The sequence below is a fragment of the Gasterosteus aculeatus genome, chromosome 18 (genome assembly GCF_964276395.1).
Source record: "Gasterosteus aculeatus chromosome 18, fGasAcu3.hap1.1, whole genome shotgun sequence".
In the NCBI taxonomy this organism is placed as follows: domain Eukaryota; kingdom Metazoa; phylum Chordata; class Actinopteri; order Perciformes; family Gasterosteidae; genus Gasterosteus; species Gasterosteus aculeatus.
The window spans coordinates 7,758,094-7,780,759 of record NC_135706.1 but is presented as its reverse complement, the minus strand read 5'-3'; the positions used below and the strand labels follow the sequence as shown (position 1 = coordinate 7,780,759).

Sequence of the window (22,666 nt, the reverse complement as noted above, 5' to 3'; positions counted from 1 at the left end):
GCCAAAATATCAGAACTGTTCTAAAGACCAGGGGGTAGTCATAACGCTATCAATCTGAGCTGTATTTGCATGATAGTACAATGATAATAAAGTCTGCTTGGGTAACTAATCTGCCTGTTTCGCTCTGGTGAAATAATGCTCATTCTTTGTCCATATATGGCTGCAGTGTTATTGCTAACTAAATATGAAAAATCCAGTTGAAGATTTCACATTTTTTAAATGTTTCATATTAAAGCATAAATCATATTTAATCGAATGTTGAGTGGTGTGTATATTTTGAAACATTTATCATACTGGGAAAATGTGCACTCAATACACACATAGAATGACACATGCACAGAGGAACGCACACAATTGGGTTCCCGTTTCTCAGTCACACAGAGTGGTTTGTCTAATGTCAGAATAATTAATACTTCCTGACACATACTCACTAATACCCTTATAACCGTAGCACACTGCTGTTTCAAGGCACCACTGATAATCCCTAAGTGAACGTATGTGTGGCAATGTGTTTATTCATATGTGTGTCTTAAGGAGCACCAGCAATTAACCAGGAGTTTATGTCGCTATCTGCTTTAGCCTGATTTCCCCTGAGAAATCAGTGCTTTGCTTCACCTGACTGTCTCGCACTAATATTCTCCAATAAGGAAGAATTCAGTATGAATAGTAATGCTGTGTTGGTGTGTGTGTCTGTGTGCGCACCTCTACCATTTCACTAATAGTGTGTAGTGTCAGTGGAATAATGACGATGCTGCCCTGTGATCTGTGCTAATGAATAATGGTCATTACCCCAGAGAGACTACAGATAAGTGTGTGTGGTTATGTGTGCGTATATTTGTAATTTGTGTCTTCTAACGTAATTCCCCAATAATATTAAATTGTGCACAATACTATATGATTAAAAGATATATATAATATAAAAAAATATTAACAATTAATTCTGTGAATGCGTAGTTCAAAGGACAATAACCATTACATTACATTACATTACATTATTACATTACATTACAGGTCATTTAGCAGACGCTTTTATCCAAAGCGACTTACATTACACTTTTTAAACCCATGGCTTTTTCACATTTTGCCCGGGGAGCAATTAGGGGTTAGGTGTCTTGCTCAGGGACACATGGAACATGGGGGAGTCTGGACTCGAACCACCAACCTTGTGCTTCCCAGCACACCTTCTCTAACCCCTGCACCACGATGACCCCGTAACCAGAGGATAGCATGATCTAAAAATGCTAAAACATTACAGAAATGTCCTTAAAAGACCGAGATGGAGAAAGCTTTAGCATTAGTATAACAGTATAACTCCAGCATTCACTGATTCAATATTCACTTCATGATAACTTCTCTGTTGTCATTAATCGCAATTTGAATTTTGGGAAACCTATTACTCGTCATCATTTTGCATCCATGAGTTGTTCTCATCTCAGGAGCGCAAGAGTTGCATTATACAAATTTTGACAAAAACAAAAATGTATAGAACAGTGACTAATAGTGCTCATTGACGTCGCACTGAAAAGGAAGAAGCGCTGTACGGTGGTTTCGTGTTTCCACCCCGGGCAGATTCCCCTTTACCCCTTTGGTTGGCGAGGAAATAAAATCCATGAATTGATGCAGGCCTCTGTAGATCCGTTGATTTCTGTTGCTTCAGTCGCTTACATTATTCTACCGAGGTTAATTCCAGTATGATCCGTAGGTGTACTGGTGTAGTGGGAGGGAGGGGGGTGTTACTGTGGGGTGACGTCACTTTATGACCTCTGACCTATGACCCCTGATGTGTTGATTGATTGTTCTCCTTATCTTTGACATCCAAATTTATGAAACTGCCAATTGGGTATCTTTACTTATCAATCGAAGGTTCCGGTACGCCGCTCTGGATCGAACAAACAACATCTTTCAAAAACAGATCAGACACAGAATGTTGAGCACACGTCTTGTTTGTCTCTCAGGTTGATTTCCTTGCCTTGGAGATGCGTCAAGGAAAGGTAAATTTCCTCTGGGACGTGGGCTCAGGAGTGGGCAGGGTGGAATATCCTCATCACACCCTGCATGATGGGAACTGGCACAGAATAGAGGCCTCTCGGTGAGACAGACACACACACACACAGTACATGCTTATGATGTGCACCTCTGTCTCATATACAACAACTGTTGAGCACATACGTATCTCCAGGTCCCACTCTGGAAAGTATTACCTCTTTTTTATTATCTTCATGCCATGGCACTGATCTTCAATATCAAATATTAAAAAGGACTAATATATCAACTTAACCCTTCAATATAAGCTAATACAAACAACAACAATGAGATTCTGCATAAGCCAACAACCACACAACATCATTTCTATCCTGATGCGATGGAAATCATGTTGTTTCACTTGGGGAATTCAGCCTTCGCAGTGTGGCACATCGTTGCGCTGACGCAGTGTAATCGAGTAAATCTAGCTTTTCACTGTGAAAGCTTAAATCGGTGCTGCATACATCGCATCCCACAGCAGAGCCATTCACGCCAGGCAGACGTCCTACCTGCGTCGCATATTACCACGCGAGAGATTTCCCATGTGTTCTCCAACGGGATCACACAGACTATAAGTCTTAAAAATACCCCCCCCCCTCAACAGAGAAATGCTGCCCGTGCTTTGAAAACAAGCTCCGAGGTGGGAGATTTCACTTTACAGCTGCGAGGTTGCACTGCTGCAAACTTTCGCTACACTTTTCTATCACTCATCTTAAGCACCGAGACTTCATAAAAACTGACTCCAAGTGGATTCAATGTCTTCAGTCGTTGGAAATCTTCTTGACCCGCTGTGCCTTTTCTCCTCCTCTTCAGAAATGGGTTGAATGGCACCATATCAGTGTATCCGCTAGAAGGCCCCATGGCCGGTATGATGCCGACCCCGGCCAGTGCCAACTCGCCCACGGCCTTCACCATCTTGGACGTGGACCAGAAAGCCTACCTGTTTGTAGGAGGAACAAATGGCGCCGCCAAGGCATGTCGATCTCCCCGTCTGCGTGCAACAACACCAATAAATGTCTGTCGATCGCTGAAGATTCTCTCCTCCCGTCTTTTTAGATAGCAGATGTCGTGCGAACCACAACGTTCAGCGGCTGCATGGGGGAGACCTTCTTGGATGGTAAACCAATTGGACTCTGGAACTACAGGGAAAGAGAGGGAGACTGTAAAGGATGTGTTGTCAGGTATACAAACATTCATTGATAAAGTTTTCACGTCGTGTTCAGGACATTGTGAGAGAAGCTGAAGGGTCACTTAATAAGTAGCCTGGTCATTTATACCTGATGGTTTATTTAATAAGCGGTATGCAGTACATACTGATTTACGTGCACGGTTCCTGTGAGGCTCTTCACTAGCCAAGAGAGAGACAGACAGAAAGAGAGAGATCTTTGTGGCGTTGCAATTTATTTCTGACATTTCCGACTCCTGCGGCAGTTGATATCAAATAAAGAAATAGTAAAATGGAATATTTCTCATCTGTGTTTTTTTAGCCCGCAGCGTTCTGACGGCGAGGGCACAGTGCAGCTAGACGGGGAGGGCTACGCCGCCGTGGGACGACCCACCAGGTGGAACCCCAATGTTTCCTCCGTGACCTTTAAGTTCCGCACGTTCTCCTCTGAGTCTCTGCTCATGTATTTGGCGACTGAAGATATGGTATGTGTGCAACACAGCGAATGGAGTTGAAACCAAAATCATTACAGCATGTGTAAATATCACAACTGATAGCCAGGACTTCCTTTGTATAGTTTGCAATGAGAATATATATATATTTAAGTTTGAAAGTCCCATTTTAGAACAACGACACAAAGTTTCGACAAACTATAATCACAACACACACAAACACAAACACACTTGTCTGATGACAAGTTGAGAGCAATGTCAAGAATCTGCTCTTATATTGTGAAATCCATTTTAAATTCCCATATTTTACCCTCAGTTAAGGATGATGGGCAATAAAACGTATCGATTAATTCCTGCAATACGTGTATAAAGTTAAATTTAAAATGTCAGTTCCTCACAACACGTTCCCTGCTGTCTCTGTAGAAGGACTTCATGTCCCTGGAGCTGTCACAGGGCAAGGTGAAGGTGAACTTTGACCTTGGCTCAGGGGTTGGCAGTGCCACGTCAGCTAACCGCCACAATGATGGGCTCTGGAAATCCCTCACCATGTCAAGAAACAAGAAACAAGGTACACACAACAATCCACACTATGCAGGGATACAGTTGACAAGACAACAACACCGTGAATGAATGAGATGGAACAAACCCGAATCAGTATAAATCCACGTCAAAGAAAATAATTACAATATTTCTTTGTATCATTCATTTGTACAATTTAAATATCATCTCTGTCGGCCCGTTGTGTTGTTTTTTAAGTGTCTTTTTGTTCACAAAGCCACGGTGACCGTAGTGGACATTGACAGTGGTGTTGAGGAGAAGATCGTGTCCTCGTCACAGGGATCAGCCACTGGTCTCAACCTCAAAGAAAACCAGAAGCTGTATTTTGGTGGGCTGCCTACCGTTGGAAACTACAGGTACGAATACAAACACACAGATTCAACACATTCAAGTTGCACATTTAGACAGTCGCATGTGTTTATCGTAAAGCACGCGGTAATAGGTCTTCATTTTGATATATTTCATTCAAAGGGAGACCAGAATATTAAATTGATAATGCAAGAAGCTTTTCAAATGTTAACCAATAACCAAATGTTCCCAATGTAAGTGTCCAAAAACACTTAATTGAGGTTAAATTGAGCTGATCAAACCAATTCGACAATTTCTTTTTACATCTTTTCGTGTGTCACTAAACAATCCATGTGGCAGAACGTCAGGTGGAAAAAGACTTGATTCTGTGTTTGTGAAGCGTGCTAATGTTTTGCCATTATGTTTTGTTTTAACAGCATGACAGCCAGGTGAATAAAACCATTTTGATTTGTATCGCACACTGCATGAGGCTAGCCATGCTGACGCTGTACATGTATGAGTAAATGTGTATGTGTGTGTTTGTTTGTGCCTTGGCTGTCTTCTGAGAGATGCTGCTCTTCCACGCGGCAGATGGAAATCGCTTCCCTTATCATTTAATAATCTAAATTTGATGTTTCTCTGGGAAATTGTGTGAAAAAATACATGACCCCGGCTTCCTTGAGTCGTTGCCATGAAAGGATTCAAATTGTAGTTCGTAGGCAAAGTGTCCGTCCATTTTGTGTGGCACTGCACACAACTATTGTGTGCAGTGCCTACCTAATTCACTAAAAACAATTTTTATCTGACCATTTTTTTTCTATGCGTAATAGACTAAAGTGATTCATAAATTCTATTATATTAATTTGGACACATATATTGAAACTTGACCTACTGAATATTGACATCCAAGCGTCACTCTGCTTCTGTATTCATGATGCAATAGCTTCCCTGCTGCAGTAATTCAGCTTTTTTACTAATTGTATACCATTGATACCATTGAAATTGTCATTTATTAAAACCATTGTAATATTTCTTCAGGTCAGAGGTCACTTTGAAGCGCTATGCTGGCTGTCTACGGGAGATTGAAATCTCCAGGACTCCCTATAGTCTCCTCCGCAGTTCAGATTACACCGGGATCACTAAAGGATGTAACGTTGACGTAAGAGTGTCTACAGCTTTGCTCGAAACATGCTCCCAGTTTCTCAACCGCTTTAACATGTGTGTTGAATGCGTCGTTCACCATGATTTATACGCACAAGTGCCATTCATTCATAAAAGCATGCATCGATGTGTTTAATGTAATTTAGGGCTATACTGAAATACTTGTGATGTTCTCCTTCTCACAGAAGCTGTATACGGTCAGTTTCTCTAAGCCGGGTTACATGGAGCTGGCTGGTCTCTCGCTGGCGGTTGGCACAGAGATCAGCCTGTCATTCAGCACTCTGGTGGACACTGGGACCATAATGCTGGCCGTAGGCGGAGCTTCACCAATCAGCCTGCAGGTTTGGTTTCATATCTTTTTTTTTTTTCATTTAAATTGTGACTCACTCTCTTAATGTTGCAGTTTATCTTGGCTTCAATAATTGACATAATTATGTATGTATTATCATCATCATCATAATAAGATTATTCATTTAAATCATATGGTTAAATATAAAGCAATGATTTTGTCTATGCGTCTGGATAAATTATTGAAACGGATTATCTGGAAGTTGACAAAATTAACTTTCTCTATTTTCCATATAATATATAAAACAATATGATTTATACATCAAATTATTACAAATGGTTAGTCATGAATCCCTGAGTTGGAAAATATAAAGAAACCTGGTGATATATAAACAGAAACAAAGAATTAATCCATTTATTTGCCCCTTCACGAACATCTTTCCATCACAGGCCCGAAACACCAACGTCGTGAGTTCCAAGAGGCGACGCAGACAGTCAGGAGAGGTGGGTTCAACACACAGACACACTCATACACACACAAGCGCTGAACCCCTTTACCTAATGATGTTTTCATAAGTGCGTATTAATGAGATTTGCATTTTTTGTCATCTGGGCTAATTGGATTGTCTTTTATCAAACACACATACACACACACACACACACACACACACACACACACACACACTGTGTGTCCATTGATAGATACTTATAGTGGCTGCCCTAGCTTTTAGCTGACCATGCAGACACACTCAGTGAATGAAGTTTCCATGAGTGCATATTAATGAGATTTAAGTTTGTTGGCCGCTTTGCTGATTAGATTGTCTTATGGCTACAAAACTTCTTATGCATATATATGCAGATGCATGCACATGCTGATCCAAACGCACGCTTCAAATACTTATGCAGCCCGGTTTTGTTCTAATCACTGATAAATACCCAAACCTTGCTGAAAACAGCACATTGTGTTGCGTTGGCCAAAGATTACAAATGTGTGCGTATATGTCTCTCTTCATGGCTGTGTGCTTGCCTGTTTGCATGCCCAGGCAAAAACATTTTGTGTGTACCTATGTGTGTAATGCCTTGGTATGATGGTGTTGCTCACATGAATGCAAAATGGCAAGTGTGTGCATGTGTGTGAGCGAGCAAAGAGGACAGAGGGTTACCTCCAGCTTATCCATCATCACTGGTTGTTGGCCGCATAAATCTATTTTTACTAACTATGCTGGCAGGCAAGGCGAGTGTGTGTGTGTGTGTGTGTGCAGAAAGGTTAAGCGAGGTTAAAAACACCATCAACTCAACTTGGCCTTGACTAATGGATGTTTTAGAGAGGGACATATAAACAGCGGAGAGGAGGAAGGGGACAGGAGACAATGGATGGAAGGGTAGCGGAGGGAGATTTAGAGGTGAGCGGAAGGGGAGAGGGGAAAGAGGAGAAACGATACGATGGGGGAGGAGAGGAGAAGCGATGGTCGATTGTAGACAGAGAGGAGAGATGAAGAAGCATGGAGCACAATAGGAGATAAAGAGAGTGTAGTGACACAAGGGAGAGCCAGAGAGGGGGGGGCGGGACAAAGATGAAGCCAAAAGGAAACACAGAGGACAGAGGATTGAGAAGAAAAACATATCCAGCTTGACCTTTCAGAATATATATTTCAGATACCATTTTTGCCTAAATAAACAATTTATTTTAATGAGCACGTTTGATTGGTTCATGAATATTAAACAAACCGCGCCTCACGTAGTCTGTATTCCGAACACCGGGTCGGTCTGCTTTGCTTACACAACCTTTCAACAAAATTGGCTCACTCACCAAACCCGAAATATGATCATACATGTATGAACTTCAAAAGCTGGGAGATTGAAAACACCAAAAGTAGAATAGATATGTGCGCTAGTGTGGGTTTTGTGTGTGTGAGTACATTTCATACGAGTGTTGGCTCCGTGCATATCAACTGCACAGTTTGTGGCGTACTATTTCGTGGTTGTACACGTCCGTATGTGTGTGTCTGTGTGTGTCAGTCCTCTGTGTGAGTTCATCTGTGAAATGTGCTTCTGTCTGTACGTGTGCCATGTGTCTGCGTCTGTGCACACGTCTGTGTGTGTGTGTGTGTGTGTGCGCGCGCGTGCCTTTGTATCTGTGTAAGTGTGTCTGTGTGAAGCAGCGCAGCGAGAGGCATGTTGTAGCTACATCTCAGTTCAATTTGTACCCGACCTCAAATTGAAATTCCATTTTCAGGTGGTAAATTGTCTCCCACTTCGCCCTCTGGCACACAGTGAATTAAAATTCAAATTAGCCTGACCCCGGCACCACTGCTCTCTAGCACCTCTCTGTCTGTCTCTCTCCTTCGCTCTCTGCCCATCTCTGTCTCGCTGGCTGTGTTGCTCTCTGGCCTCTCATCTCTTCCCCCTAATATCCTCTCCTTTCTGTTCCTCTCATCTCTTGTTATCCTTTCCTCTCCTCTTCTACTCCTCTCATACCTTCCCCCCCAATTTCTATCTAGAAGTCCCACCTCCCCATACTCATCTCCTCTTTTGCCTTTTGACTTCCCTTCAATCCCCAGTGTCTTCTCCCTCCTGTTTGTCATTTGTCCTCCCGTCGATCTTGTTTTTTTCCGCCTCATCCTTCCTTTCTCCTCCTCTCCTTTTCCCCATAACACGCAGGAGAAATATTTAATGGGAGTGTTGAGAACTTTCTATTGAAATAACTGCTGATTTCTTAAATACAGATGTTTTCCAGACATATTTATTTTAGTTTGAAGGTATTAAATAGGTCTCATTTATTATTCTTATTAAGAGCTGAATGCTGTTAATGCTTGGCTTATTCAGGTTAACTCTTGAAAACAATTTATAGTCTGATTGTTGTCCGCAATTTCATTCATTATATTATAATTACCTTTTTGTTTACTTCTGGCCTTCAGAAGTCAGAAAACACGCATAAAAATATGTTTTTTTTAAATCTCAACTAGGTTTGATGGCTGTATGGATTTTAAAAAATGTACCCAGATCATAACTTGCATCTCCATCTCCTGCAGCCCTACCTCTCAGTCCTGCTGAACAAAGGCTCTCTGGAGGTCTTGCTGTTCACTGGCAGCCACAGTCCGCGTCGCGTCACCCGGCGACCAGAGCAAGGCGCGCTGAACGATGGGAGAGAGCACTCGCTGCGCATCGAGAGGCTGGCCGGCAGGTTCGCTGTCCTCTTCAAGCCGCGTCGATGTTCCTACCTGTGCAACGGCATTTAATGTTAATGCATTGCCGGTTTGACGTGCGCTTGTCTGTGGGTGTTTTGTCCCGCCAGATCCTTCGTGGTTCAGGTGGACGAGGAGACCAGGAGGGAGGCAGCGCTTCCCAACGACCAGCCAGTGAGCTTGCAGCGCCTCTTCCTCGGTGGTATTCCCGCAAAGGTGGAGCAGACCTCCAACAGAGCCAACGTCCCATTCCAGGGATGCATATGGAACCTCATGGTCAACGCTGTGTATGTGACATCTCATCTTTATATAAATGCATCCTGATTTATTGAAAAAGACTTTTTATTCAACATAGAATCTAACATAATTTACCATAACATTTTTTCCTTTTATATTAAAATGTACAGCATGTCCTTTATTTTTTTTGAAGTACCAGTGTTAGACCCAAGTAAGTTTGTGTTCTTTATTTATTCAATGCTTTATCTTGAAGTGATTATGGCAATGAGCATCTTAAGTCTCAGGCTACTTCTAACAAGAACAAAATCAACTCAATATTTGAAACTCAATTACGCAAAAATAATAACAAATAAGGAAAATAAAATATACATTGATTGCAAATTGGGTGGGGACTTCAAAGTGAATTTTATATTTCAATTAACAATTCATTTCCCCTTCTTTCCATCGTATCTTTACGCTATTTGTTGAACTTAGCCACTTCCTCCATGTGGACATTCTGACGGAAGCAAAATTGATCAACTTACTTTACTTCACTTTAACTGCTCACCTTAAATGAACCGCATTGGTACGCATGCTGTCATTTCCCAATTGTTCACCCAAAAATGTTTCTCGGCAGTAAAAGGCAAACCTAAATTAGACCAATTTTGTAACTAAGATTTATATGGTTTCAGGAGGTCATGATTATGATGATAAAGTCCACGTCTCTTTCTGCCTCTACAGCAGTAATAGAGCTGTCCAATACTCATAAATCAAATTATACTCCTCTCTCATCTTTCTGTGTTTATGATTAACTCTGTTTGTCTATCGCTCACCACATTTCACCCATATCATCCGACGCTGTGACTTCTACTTATAATAATAATAATAATAATCACTCGTTTTTTGGTTACTTACAGTGATTTGTATTAAAAAATGTAACACTGTTCAGTTATTTTTATCTTTTATACCTCCTTCCTTACATTTTTTTATTTAATCTAATGTACTGTATTGCTGGTGGGTTGTGAACAACATGCCATATTCACAGAAGGCCAAACGCTCTCTTGCCAAAGTTGCCATACGACCAGTTTTTGATGTAATGTAATCACATTAAAACAGCATCACTTTACGGGGGACGAATGCAGACGAAACAGCACCACCGATCCGAGTGAAGCAAATATTCTCTGGTCTGTCGAAAAACTAACTTGTTCAACTGTCTTTTTGCAGTTTAAATCAGTGGTCTCCCAACCACCGGGCCGCAGACCGGTACCGGTCCGTGGGCCACAGCCGCACCACAGAAAGCTTATATTTTTTTTTTTCCTGAAAAATGTTTTATTTTGAAAATTGACCGGATTTTCTCCTAATAACGCATCACCAGGCGTTATTCTTGTCCTTTTACCGTGCACGGCATCCCCCCCCCCGTCGGACCTTCTCGACCAGTCCGCGAAATATTGTCTGAAATGAAAACGTGAGGTAAAAAAGGTTGGGGACCACTGGTTTAAAGGACTGATACTTGGTTATTGGTCTCACAGCAAAACCCCGCAGCAGTTGGAGGAAGCGCGCCACCACATTCGGCTTTAAAAAAAAAGGGGTGCTGGGGTTGAATGACATTGGAAACACTTGCATGTTTTGAACCCCTGTGCTGTTTTCAAATTAAAATGGACCGCATACACACCAGTCAAATTCATCCTTATCAAGGAACGGGAAAATGTAGTTCCTGCAGCATTCAGTGTAAACACACTTTTAACAGTCCCTGTAGCGTTAAACCTTTGCGGTGTCCCCCGGTGGTGTCAGCTTAACATTGTTAAAATTGAATTACTTTTCCATCTCTCTCAGTCTCTCAGATTTCTCCCTCCCCGTGTCCTTTGAGAATGCCGAAATCGGCCAGTGTCCCAGCCTCGCCCCTGAAGGGTTGAAGCCACCCGGTCCTCCGTTGACCCCGACCACGGTAACCCCAGCTCCAACTCCGGGTCCTCCTGCTGTAAGTGGGTCAACTTTGTTATGGTATCAACATGTTTTAAATATGTTAGAAAGTAATAGTCAATACTTTTGATAAGGCAGCCTATATTAAGCTGTTTGCCGATGCACATGCAAACAAAAGAGATACAGTTTAGTGGAATGTAGCACAAACAACCATATTCCAAACATATTTACACAATACTATCCCACCATATTGTCTTGTTCTGGCCTACTCACACACATAAACACACAGCAGTTTCTCTGATTAAATGCAGCCATGGCCTCGCGCTGTTAGTTTAGCGCTTCATCATTTTGCAGTTGAACAGCCCATTAACTTTTCTTTATGGTCCCTTTAGCCTTGAGCCACAAACTCCACCTCTGGCAGCCTGTCATGCAGTGCGGAGCCAGGGTGCTACGCTACGCTAACTGCGTGTGCCATTTATGCTTTATGAGCCCACAGGAGCCAAAACACTCAGCTAACATTTAGCTGCTGTGCTAAAAGGCTTGTAGGCAATCATTCACATCATAAGCATCGGGATAGAGGACTTGTGGACATGTATTTAATATATTATCAGCTTTGTAGGGTTCATAGTTTATCAGTTACTCGCTAAACTACACCCCTAAAAGGACATTGATCGTTTTTTTTATTTTCATGGGCTGTAAGATCATTTGTAATATACAGTAGACTAAAGGCTGTCAAAAAGATATAGATCTACATTTTCCCATCGGCGAAAGGTAAAGTTTCACCAAAGTGAATTGGTTCAAGTTTGTTGGGTGTTTTGTTAATCTAGATTTTGTTCACCCTCTGAACATCTTTCCGTTACAATTCCAACTAATGTCACAACAATGATATTTAATTCACCAACGGATACTGTATGATCGCGAGAACCAACATCTCTTGTGATTTAGTTCATTTTATCAGCCTCTGATTTATGTGTCAATATTTAATTTGTAGAGACACTAAAGTAGTTTCCAAGTTTCTGTTTTGACGGATCATGTCCTGTAGTTAAACACATAACTATGAAAACGTTTTTTTATAATAAGTAATAAGTGATTGGCACAATCTTACACAATCAGTACATTTTTGTTTCTATTTTGAAATGTTTGTGCGTCTGCAGCGCTCTGCTCACAAGTTGCTGCGTGCATTTCTCATCAACAGCAAAAGGATATAGTCTGATTGAAGAAGTAATCACAGCTGACAGTAAACAACAGCAAGTGCTAAAATAAAAGAGGCTTCTCGATCATCCACTTTCCTGTCACAACACATTCTGTACTTGTGATTCTTTTATATATCGGCGAACACACATTTAGGAGGGGACGAGGCCGTAGAACAGACACGCTCCGGTGACCCTCTGACAAATTAAATTATTTCTCTATTCCTTTTCACTTGTTGCTCTGCTTTATCTGCCTCTAATTAGCCGTTAGAACTACAGCTCTCTCTATTATCCCTTGCTTAGTCTTTTACATCCAAGACGGGCAGTCTGACAAGAGACTTCTATCGAGTATTGTTCAATGTTCTTGTGGTAAATTATGTTTCAATTAATGGCCTCCAACGTTTATGACGTCATTGCTCTCCTGTCGCCTTATTGGCGAGCCAGGTGCTCATTGTGAACATGGTGTGCGGTTCTCTCTCTGTGGCTGAAAGTAATCCCCCCCCTCCTGTCCACTCTCCACTCTCCACGCCCTGACCGCCGACCCTGCAGGAGGCCACCCCACCTGCGCCACCCGCTACCACACCCACTGCTGCTCCCGCCCCGCCCACTGACAGACCCGAGCCCACTGCTGACGTGGTATGCACACACACACACACACACACATTTTCTACATTGTTGTCTTTAACATCGGTATGCTAGTATCTAGGATGTTATCATTTAGGACTTTCAAGTCTGATGATTTCAAGTCAGTTTACAGCTACTTTTAATTTGTATCATTTGAATTGAGATTTTAAGTATATTTCTCAATTAAGCAAACTTCTTGTTCAATGAATTCTCCCCCCCCCCGACAAAACAAAGTTAACTAAATCTTTTTTAGAGCCCTGGACATTAATTATTGATAGGTTTGATACACTTAGGGTGAGGTGTTGTATCAGGCAGCTCACGATTGCATTCGTTTTTCAGGCGATTTGCTTACGTCGTGGTTCAAACTGTAGCTGAGTTCTTTTAAATTGGAGTTGAGCAGTGAAACATTTGCATGTAACACTAATCACGGCCAGAGTCTGAAGGAGTAGCTCCTGTGAAAACTCCAGTAAGCAAAGCCAAGACTTTTGATCTCTCCAGAGTGGCAGCGGTCCTCACTATTATACAAAATCCAGACTGATGACCTCTGTTGGTGTGACCTCCAACCAAAGACCAGCCACTCTGAATGGAAGACCGTCTCCCTATTGTTAGCTAAATGGAAAGATGCAGAGGGGATGAGAGAGAGCGAGGGAGGAAGAGGATGGAAGACAGAGAGAAAAGGTGCAGCCGTGGAGGGAAGAAAGGGAAATAGAAAGAGAGTCTTTCTGAACAGAGCGACCGCCGCCTTTTGTTGGCTTAATGGAAAGACGGCAGAGAGGAAGCCAGAGGAGAATGAAAGGAGAGGCTAGGAACGAGCTTCCAAGCAAGTGACATCTCCCCTTTGTTAGATAGGGAGAAAAGTGAAAGAGGAAAAAAGGGGGAGGTTGGAGAGGAAGAGCGGATATGGGGACAGGCAGTGATAAGAGGTGAGTGTCAGCGGTAACAAAGCAAGGTCACCGTGTGGGGAATGTCTTCACTTGAAAGAGAACAAGAGAGGAGAGGAGATTAAGATACACGTGTGTGCGTGTGCGTGTGTGTGTGCGCGTGTGTGTGTGTGTGTGTGTGTGTGTGTGTGCGCGTGTGTGTCGGACAAAGTTAGAGTTACACACTAACAAAGTTAGAGAGAGGGAGAGCATCTAGTGGGAGATGCATCCGAGAGAGGAGGGAAGAAGGGAAAGAAAGACAACCAGAGGAGAGAGGATACAGAGAATAGAGATTGAAAAGGAGTCAGGACCAAGTGAGGAAAGACATAAAAAGATCCGTTGCAGGCTGGAGTGGGGGAAAGAGAAGAAACATGCAAAGTACATATGGTAAGACAGGAAAAGAGAGAGCAAAATAGATAAGAGGAGGAGGCTGAGCAGAACATGAAGAGGAATGGACGAAAGACAAGAGAGCTAAAGGATGAAGGGGCTGATGAGATGAGATTTGACAAGGTGGAATAAGTGAGAGGAGCAAGAGAAGAGGGTAAGTGACTGGAAGGGGGAAAGAAAGGTGAGATGTGGGTGAAGAGGACACAACGTACCCTGGTAACCTGGAAGTAGTGGGGTATTAAAGTAGAGAAAGGCAGCAGGAGGAGCCTTAAAAAAAGAAAAGATGGGAGGTGTAAGGAAAGAGAACACTATAGAGGACATGAAGGTAGAAAGAAGAGGGCTGGTTGGGAGGAGACAGCAAATACTACTAAATAAAATAAATAATGGAGGGTGAGACGGACAGGCAAGAACAGAAAGACGCAGATGGAAGGAAAGGAGGTACAAGGAGAGTACTAGTAGTAGAGAGAAGTAAGAAATGGCGACGCCTTCACTTTTAATGCTACACTGACATCTTCTGGTCAATGAATGAATTGCATGTGAACTGAATTACTCATCTTATACTTTGTTTAGCCTGCTGCCAAAGTGAAGCACAAAGACTTCAGTGTGAATGACATGTGGTTCAGATGATAAGGAAATGTGTGCAGGATCTATTATAATCAAACTGTGGGGGATCCATTCATTTTAAAGTGGTATCGGCCAAATCCACCTTGGCAGCAAATTATTTGAGGAGATGAATAACAAAAAAAAATTAATTAATTAGAAATTATTATAATTAAACCTATTGTGATTGTCCGAGGTGGCTGATTAAATCTAAAGCATTTTGTATTTTAAACATTTTCATTGCACATCTAAGGCCCAACTTAGCCACAAACCCAAAGGGATGTTTATTAACTTCATCTTCTGTGAGCTCTTACAGAAAGTGTTATATCTTATATATAAGAACATGACCCATTTTGACCAATCGGCACTTCCGAAACCCCATTAGCGTGATTGACGTCTGCTCTGCTCAGGCTATGACTCCCGTTGACACGACGCAGTGTGGTGAAACCCTAAGTCAGCGTGACTGACATGTTGTGTCCAATCACCAGGATTCGTGTGCATCAGCCGCGGCCCCGACGGTGCTCGACAACGCCTATCAATTCGGACTGACCAGGAACAGCCACATGAAGTTTGCTTTTGATGACGCAAAAGTCAGAGAGTGGTATGTATTCACAGGGAATCGTCACATTAGTATTTCCTTTTCTGCCGTACAGCCCGACTGGAAGCCTTATTCATTACCGCGTGTACAGTTATGGCCTTGAGCAAAGCTTATCAACTAAACCACTGGGCTCACTGGTGCATTAAAAAGCTTTCTGCCGTGCAAACGCTTTCAAAATAGCTTTGAGCAACTTTTCTTGCAGTTGCACAATAATTTAACTTTATAGATTTCACACGCGGAGCATGATTGGCTAGAAAAAGATCATCCCTGATGAGATGTGATGTCAGATGAGACACAGCACTGGCTAAAACCAACTACTAATTAATCATTCTGACAGCTTTGGCATTATTGATGTGAAGACGTCTAAATTATCGCACAACTTGCAATGCTAGTAGCCCCCCCCACCCCTCCGGTTAGCAGCGGTTATGTAAACGAATCACAAATAAAAGTGGCCTGAAAAGTTGCCTAATTGTTTAAATGTTTTAGCATTATTATTTATGATGGATTCACATACAAGTGGAATCTACTGTTGAAGTTGGTTGAGTGGCTCATCGGAAATACGTTATATTGTGTTCAGCCATCTTTGACAAAGCCTTGTATTTTGTGAGGCCAGTGTTGGTTTTGCATTTAAAAATTTACGGAGGTAAATCATGAATTAGACTTAAAGGCCAATGGTTCTAATTACATTACAGGAATTTGATGATGAATTTATTTGGTTCCATTTCACAAACCGCGTTGATACTTAGCTCCCACGCTGCGGAATACTGCGCTAAATAAATAAGGAAAGGAAAAGCAGAAGTGCGTGAGCGATGGTTTGGTCAGAATGCAGGAAGCAGCCTCTATAGATGACAGTGGGATGAATTACTCAACATGTTCTTGACTTGAACAATACTGAAACCCACCGGATTCACAAAAACTGACACTCGCAGAACAAAAACAAAATGATCCAAGGATGGCGAATTAATTCCATACGGACAAACACCCAGTAATTCTTTAGGTAATGATTTGTCTACTGTGTAAGTACTGTATTTATCTAATCGTTTTGTTGCTGGATTAGCAAAGTAATGGACTACATGTTTTAGACTCTGACTTCACATTGATTTATTCAACCCCTTCTTTAAGCTTGCAGTCCAAATCAAAATGTCAGTGCTGGTAATAATTCAATCAACAAGAAAGCTGACTGGCTTTGTGCAATTTGTACATTTATGTTGTTGCACTGAGAAGCCAGTTTTCTGTACTTCTTCAGCATTCCAATGAAAATGCAAATGACCACAAAGACGCATTGTACCCGTTTTATTACATGTTCTGTTATACAAGCAGAAGATTCATGTTTGTCTGCGTATCTCAGGCTGATATTGGAGTTTGAGTTAAGGACAAAGGAGGATTCTGGTCTCGTTCTCTACATGGCGAGAATCAACCATGCAGACTTTGTCGCCATACAGGTAACATCTGCTGCTTTCACCTGTCAATCTACAGCAATCTTCACTTTCACCGGTTTTTCTCTAGTTCTGTTCAAAAATGTAATCAGCGTTTGTTTAAGCACACGCACATTGCTTCTTTGTATTAAGCAGTCCGTTCTTTGACGTAAGCTTTTGAGCTGTTGAGCAGTAAATCCAACCAGGTAGCTCATAGAGTATGACAGCACTGAAGTGATGACCATTTGGACAGAAAACACAAGAAAAATGTAATCATTTGGACTTAGGGAGCCTCCCACTCCACAATCCTTTTATCCCCCACATGGTCTTCCGTCCGCACATAGTCACAATTTACACAGGCTCGTTTTGTTTGTTTCATCGAGGTCATTTTAGGGGGTTAAATTAATAAGCATGTCAGCTTGTGACGTCTCTCTCCTCCTGCAGATCAAGGATGGACAAGTTTGTCTGGGCTATGATCTTGGGAGTGGGAACATATCTGGCTGCGTGCCCTTCTCCATCAATGATGGCAACTGGCATACGGTAGGACAGCCCTTCATTCAGGCTGTTTATTGCTGAATTTCTATAGAATAATAGGTAATGCAAATACTGTCTTGGTGATATACTGGTTTTACAAGAGTCTGTTACTAGAGTTTATGTTAGATGGGGATATATTTTAGATTTAAAGATACTGTTGGAGACTGATCATTTTCACCATTTGCTTTTGTCAAAGCTTCCCTGTTCTATGCTTTTAATAAGTCACATCATCAATGAACACTAATCTCAATTTTTGTCGAATTTTGTCGAACAGCACATGTTGGAATAATGTTTTTTTTACATCCAAAACCACATATAGTGTGAAACTGTTGAGGGACTGAGCTTGAACTTCTTGTTTATTATTTGTCTACTTACCTACTTTATTGCCCCTCTCAGATCCGTGTGAGCCGTAACAAGCAGAGAGGTTTACTCCTGGTTGATGGGCGATACAGTAAACATATGAACAGTCCAAAGAAGGTATGGTTCTTATTTTAAAGATGTTAACCCTTTCTCACATAACGGCAGACCAGTGAAATATATAATAAATAAATAAATATATATATAATTTATGTTTATATATATTTTTATATATCAGATGTCACAGCTCTGTTTTGTTATTGCATTAATGACTTCTTTTCCCAGGCTGACCTGTTAGACGTTGTAGGAATGCTGTATGTTGGTGGATTCCCAGAAAACTACACCAGCAAGAGGATAGGACCGGTAGGATACACGTGCTTATTTGTATTAGGTTTGGTCAATTACCCGGGGTTCCACATTTTGGCTCATTTCACTAATAAATGTCAACATGACGTTGAATCATTTAGAAGCATTAACGAAACATTTTTTCTCTTTTTTGTTCCCAGATTCTTTACAGTATCAATGGATGTATCCGTGGCCTTAAGATGGTTGGAGGTGCCGTAAGCACCAAGCTTGTAGCTCCAAGTAAGGAATAGTAATCAGTCATCACAGTAAAGCGATTGAATATGATGCTGACATGTTTGTACTGTGACTTGGGTGCGAATAGGAATTCATTTCCATAACTTCCATAAGCGATCTGAGTACTTCTTCCACCTCTGTGTTACACAATTTATTCATGTAATCTGCTTGTGGTTTATCGCAGATATTTGTTCCTAAGATGGTTTTTTTTCTCATTCTGCCTCCTCTCTGTTGTGCTAGGTCACTCCGGTGCAGGTGGTGAGGACTTTAACATGAACATGGCCGCGCCCACCTCCAGTCACATGATTGCCAGATGCTTTGTTGCCACTGAGACCGGCACCTATTTTGACGGCACTGGCTACCTGAAAGCAGGTGAGACCCCAGCAGCTATGTCAGGACCACCTATCAGTGAATATAAAAACACAACCCCAGTCCGGTTTTACACAGGAAGGAAGCACGGTCACATTTTCCCTTCCTTGTCTCCAGTCTCCTCCTACAGAGTAGGTCTGGACGTGTCGATAGCGTTCGAGTTCAGGACCAGCAGAACCAGCGGAGTGCTCCTAGCCATTAGTAACCAAGGAAACGACGGGCTGGGACTGGAGATCGTCGGGGGAAAGGTACGCGGCCGTGACAGCGGGATGGGTTCAGCGTCTCGCCGAACGTTCTCGTTTGTCCTGACAGCGTTAGATAAAAGCTCGACAACCCTCCCGCTCTCGACCGATTCTATTGACGTGTGACAGTTGTCATTCGTTGTGGGAAGTTGAGCTGTATCGTACTGTGTAATGTTGAATTACTCAATCAATCTATTTGAATCTTTCTTCATGCTTTTCTATCTGGGTATCTGGGTTGAATGTGTGTCCTCCACAGCACACTACAGGTTATTGGATGCGTATATATAATATATGCTTTTCGTTTGCCTCCTGTGTCTGCAGCTGCTCTTCCACGTGGACAACGGCGCTGGACGGATCAGCGCGGAGCACGCGCCCGAGGGCGAGGGCTTCTGCGACGGCCAGTGGCACTCGGTCACCGCCGAGAAGCTCCGGCACAGGGCGCAGCTGGTGGTGGACGGGCGTCAGAGCCAAGCAGAGAGCTCTAACGCGCGCTCCAACACATGCGACACCAACGACCCCATCTATGTCGGAGGGTATCCGGGTACGACCGCGAAACCAAGCCTGAAAATAACAAATTCACACATTAGAAACGTTATATGTCAAATGAGATCCAGAGTAAAAGAGTAACTTTAGCATCACTTGTATTCTTCTCTCAGATGGGGTTCGCCAGGCAGCTCTCTCTACCAGGACGTCCTTCAAAGGCTGTTTGAGGAACCTGAGGATCACCAAAGCTTCCAAGACCATGGAGGTGCAGTTCAACAAGGCTCTAGAGATTAAAGGGGTCCAGCCTCTTTCCTGTCCTGCAGTAGCTGCCTAACCGGTACCATAGAGCTTCTCCTTGCTGTTTACCTAAAACATTACGGTCCGGGTCCCTGAACTTGCACAGAGCACAATGTTTGTATCAACGAGTGACACCTTATTTTGTGCAGGTGTGGAATATGAACAGTAGGTAATGTCTACATCAGGGGGACTAGAAAAGGTGTAATGCTTCCCTTCAAAAACAGTTAGTCTATTCATTTAACCAGAGTTTGGAGGCCCGATTCCCTCCTAAATAAGTCCCCATCTGTGGCTCATACCACAGAATTGTAGTCTGATCTCATCAAGTCCGCAAACTTATAGGAGTGACACAACATGCAAAGTTACTTGCTGCAAAAAGACAAGAAAACAGACAAGAAACGTTAAACCACTTTGACATTTGTCACCACGTATGACATGAATTTATCCTGCTTTCAAATTAAAAAATCAAATTGTTTTAAAATGTGTGGTGGTCCACAATGCAACGGGAGATAGTTTTAAGGGTATTCAAGCTAATGCTATTTTGTTATGTGTGAGAAAGCATTAAATCGTATCAGTTTTTACAGTTATATACTGTTACCTGAGTTACATAAACGCCTTTGGAAGAGAATTAACAATTCAATAGATGGTGTGTACCTACATTTGTTCATCATAAACCTTGTTCCCTGAAATGTTGTTTAGAAAATCGTATCACCATTGAAACCATAGAATAAGTTGAACTTCTTTACAGACAGAACTCACACGCGCACAAAGAGGCATCCGGTGATGTGAAGCTAAACAAAAGCTGTCGCACAAATGTCCTCCACAGAAGTCACATCCTTTTTACTCCAAGCAATTCGATTGGACATGAATACTTGCAGTCAATGTTAATACAATAAAAACTATGCAGATTAAGTGAATTCTATGTTTACACTTTCTTCAACATACAAAATGGTGAGTTAATGATGAAAGCAACGTTGACTTTATTTCGTGGTGCAATATTTCTTTAACATTCCACACTCCTCTCAATTGTTGTGCGTTAATTGAAGATTGTCACACGAGCTGGAGCTTGTTTTGCACCTCAGCGATATAAAGGTACAAGGTTTCCCAAGGACGCTAATGGTGGTGTATGTTCTGCATGGTGTGGCTGAAAATTCTTCAGCAGCTATTTCTGAAATATATTCTTTATCGCAGCAAATAAATCGTCCTGTCCTTCTTTGAGTATTACTATTAGACCACTTATATTGAAATGCATTAATCCAAATGATTTAGTAAGCAGTTATACATTTTTCTCTGACACTGCATTTAGGTTTTTGGGGGTATGAAAGAATTTCATCTTAAATTGTTTATTTAAAAATGATATGCTCATTGTCCCAGTTAACTAGAAGGAAATCGATATGGGTGTTTGCATGCTGGTATTAATATTACTATCAGTTGATTAATACAATTGGCAGATATTTAGGTCCTTAAAGTATTAAAGTATTTTCTGAGATGACTGAATGACTATATGACTTTATACATAACCAGGAAAGTTTTGATTCAAGGAAGTTTTGAAAACATTAACAATGTCTTTGCAGCTCAATTCCACATTACACTTGTGGTTGTCCACAGAAATTGCAAACAAAGCACATAGTTCCTCGCTTTCAACAAGTGGTCTTTCCTGAGCTGACAGACAGGCAACGCGTTTTGAGTAGCTATGTGGCAAAAATGTCTTACCAAACTATCGCTTTGGCCTTTTCGTGTTACCCTCAAATGTGAGACTTTTATAATATTTTTGTATTTCAATCTAATAGTCTTAAAAAGTCTTGGTCTTTCCTGACATGCTACCAAATTGGCGATTTATTACATATTTGACTTTTTTTCTAGTTAATAGTCCTTTGGCTATCTGTTTTGCTTTAGCTTTTTTTTAAATACTGTACTGTGACTACATCATGAACCATGATAATTTACTCCACACAATGTGACTATAAGCATGACTTTCAATTTAAATTCAATTCAATTCAAACTTATTAACAATATATATTTTGTAGCCAGGCTACCATGTCATACAATGTTTTTTCTATGACTCAAAAAGTTAACATATGCTTTAATTTCTATATTTTATTTATAAATACTTTGACAAAACCTTTTATATTTAAAATGTTTTTTTCATAACTTTTTACAACATACACATTTCTATGCATATTTTAGGACAGGCACTATTGCTGAATTAAAGTCTCTTACCAAATCCCCATCGCAAATAAGCCAATAAACAAGCACAACAACGTCCTCACAGCCCTCACAGACTCTCACACTCAACCCTTTACCAGGTGAGGGAGGTCAGGGTTTACCCTTCAGGGGTCAGGGTTTAGGGTTTCAGGGGGACGTCGGGATTGGACAGTCAAATAAACGGTTACATCCTGTTAGGCCACTTGTTATTTTCTGACCTTTTGTCGATTTAGTGATTCTTCTTTTTTTGTTGTGCTATTGTAATTTCATGACGCCATTCTTGACTTTTCTTAAATGACTTTATGGAATTTAGTGTTTTTTATATGTTCTCAATGCGCACAACGCCAAATGATTTGACTTTTTAATGACATATTATACCTAGAATAATCTAGTTTGGCTAAAATTAAGTCAAATAACTTCCACATTCCACAGCAATGATATTGTAAAAGCACTAGAGGGCGCTGTGTGACTACAAAGTTAAAATGAGTTCCTTCTTGATGGAACACCATTCAAAATATCGAAAAGCTGCTCCTCATGTTTCTGTCAGATTTCCCACGATGTGCAGGTGAACATCTTTGCTGCTTCTGGAGAAATAAAATGGACTGCTGCATGTC

At 41.5% G+C, this 22,666-nt stretch overlaps 1 protein-coding gene across 7 annotated transcripts in view; it reads left to right on the top strand.

Moving 5' to 3' along the window:
- The window catches only part of lama2 (laminin, alpha 2), a 126,285-nt gene extending 105,239 nt beyond the window's left edge, over positions 1 to 21,046 (top strand). For 4 of the 7 annotated variants that reach the window (XM_040160306.2, XM_040160304.2, XM_078093078.1 and 1 more), the window contains 24 exons: positions 1,956 to 2,089; positions 2,836 to 2,995; positions 3,079 to 3,203; positions 3,510 to 3,672; positions 4,063 to 4,207; positions 4,415 to 4,553; positions 4,923 to 4,934; positions 5,524 to 5,644; positions 5,832 to 5,987; positions 6,385 to 6,438; positions 8,967 to 9,118; positions 9,230 to 9,406; positions 11,169 to 11,313; positions 12,995 to 13,081; positions 15,465 to 15,577; positions 16,923 to 17,016; positions 17,434 to 17,529; positions 17,920 to 18,000; positions 18,166 to 18,243; positions 18,387 to 18,465; positions 18,700 to 18,831; positions 18,946 to 19,076; positions 19,392 to 19,611; positions 19,727 to 21,046. In XM_040160306.2, the coding sequence (XP_040016240.2) occupies positions 1,956 to 2,089; positions 2,836 to 2,995; positions 3,079 to 3,203; positions 3,510 to 3,672; positions 4,063 to 4,207; positions 4,415 to 4,553; positions 4,923 to 4,934; positions 5,524 to 5,644; positions 5,832 to 5,987; positions 6,385 to 6,438; positions 8,967 to 9,118; positions 9,230 to 9,406; positions 11,169 to 11,313; positions 12,995 to 13,081; positions 15,465 to 15,577; positions 16,923 to 17,016; positions 17,434 to 17,529; positions 17,920 to 18,000; positions 18,166 to 18,243; positions 18,387 to 18,465; positions 18,700 to 18,831; positions 18,946 to 19,076; positions 19,392 to 19,611; positions 19,727 to 19,887 (2,955 nt within the window). In that variant the 3' untranslated portion in view covers positions 19,888 to 21,046. The remainder of the gene's footprint in view (positions 1 to 1,955; positions 2,090 to 2,835; positions 2,996 to 3,078; positions 3,204 to 3,509; positions 3,673 to 4,062; positions 4,208 to 4,414; positions 4,554 to 4,922; positions 4,935 to 5,523; positions 5,645 to 5,831; positions 5,988 to 6,384; positions 6,439 to 8,966; positions 9,119 to 9,229; positions 9,407 to 11,168; positions 11,314 to 12,994; positions 13,082 to 15,464; positions 15,578 to 16,922; positions 17,017 to 17,433; positions 17,530 to 17,919; positions 18,001 to 18,165; positions 18,244 to 18,386; positions 18,466 to 18,699; positions 18,832 to 18,945; positions 19,077 to 19,391; positions 19,612 to 19,726) is intronic. The other 3 variants (XM_040160309.2, XM_040160308.2, XM_078093076.1) reach the window with 1 other exon arrangement.
- The last annotated feature ends 1,620 nt before the right edge of the window (positions 21,047 to 22,666 follow it).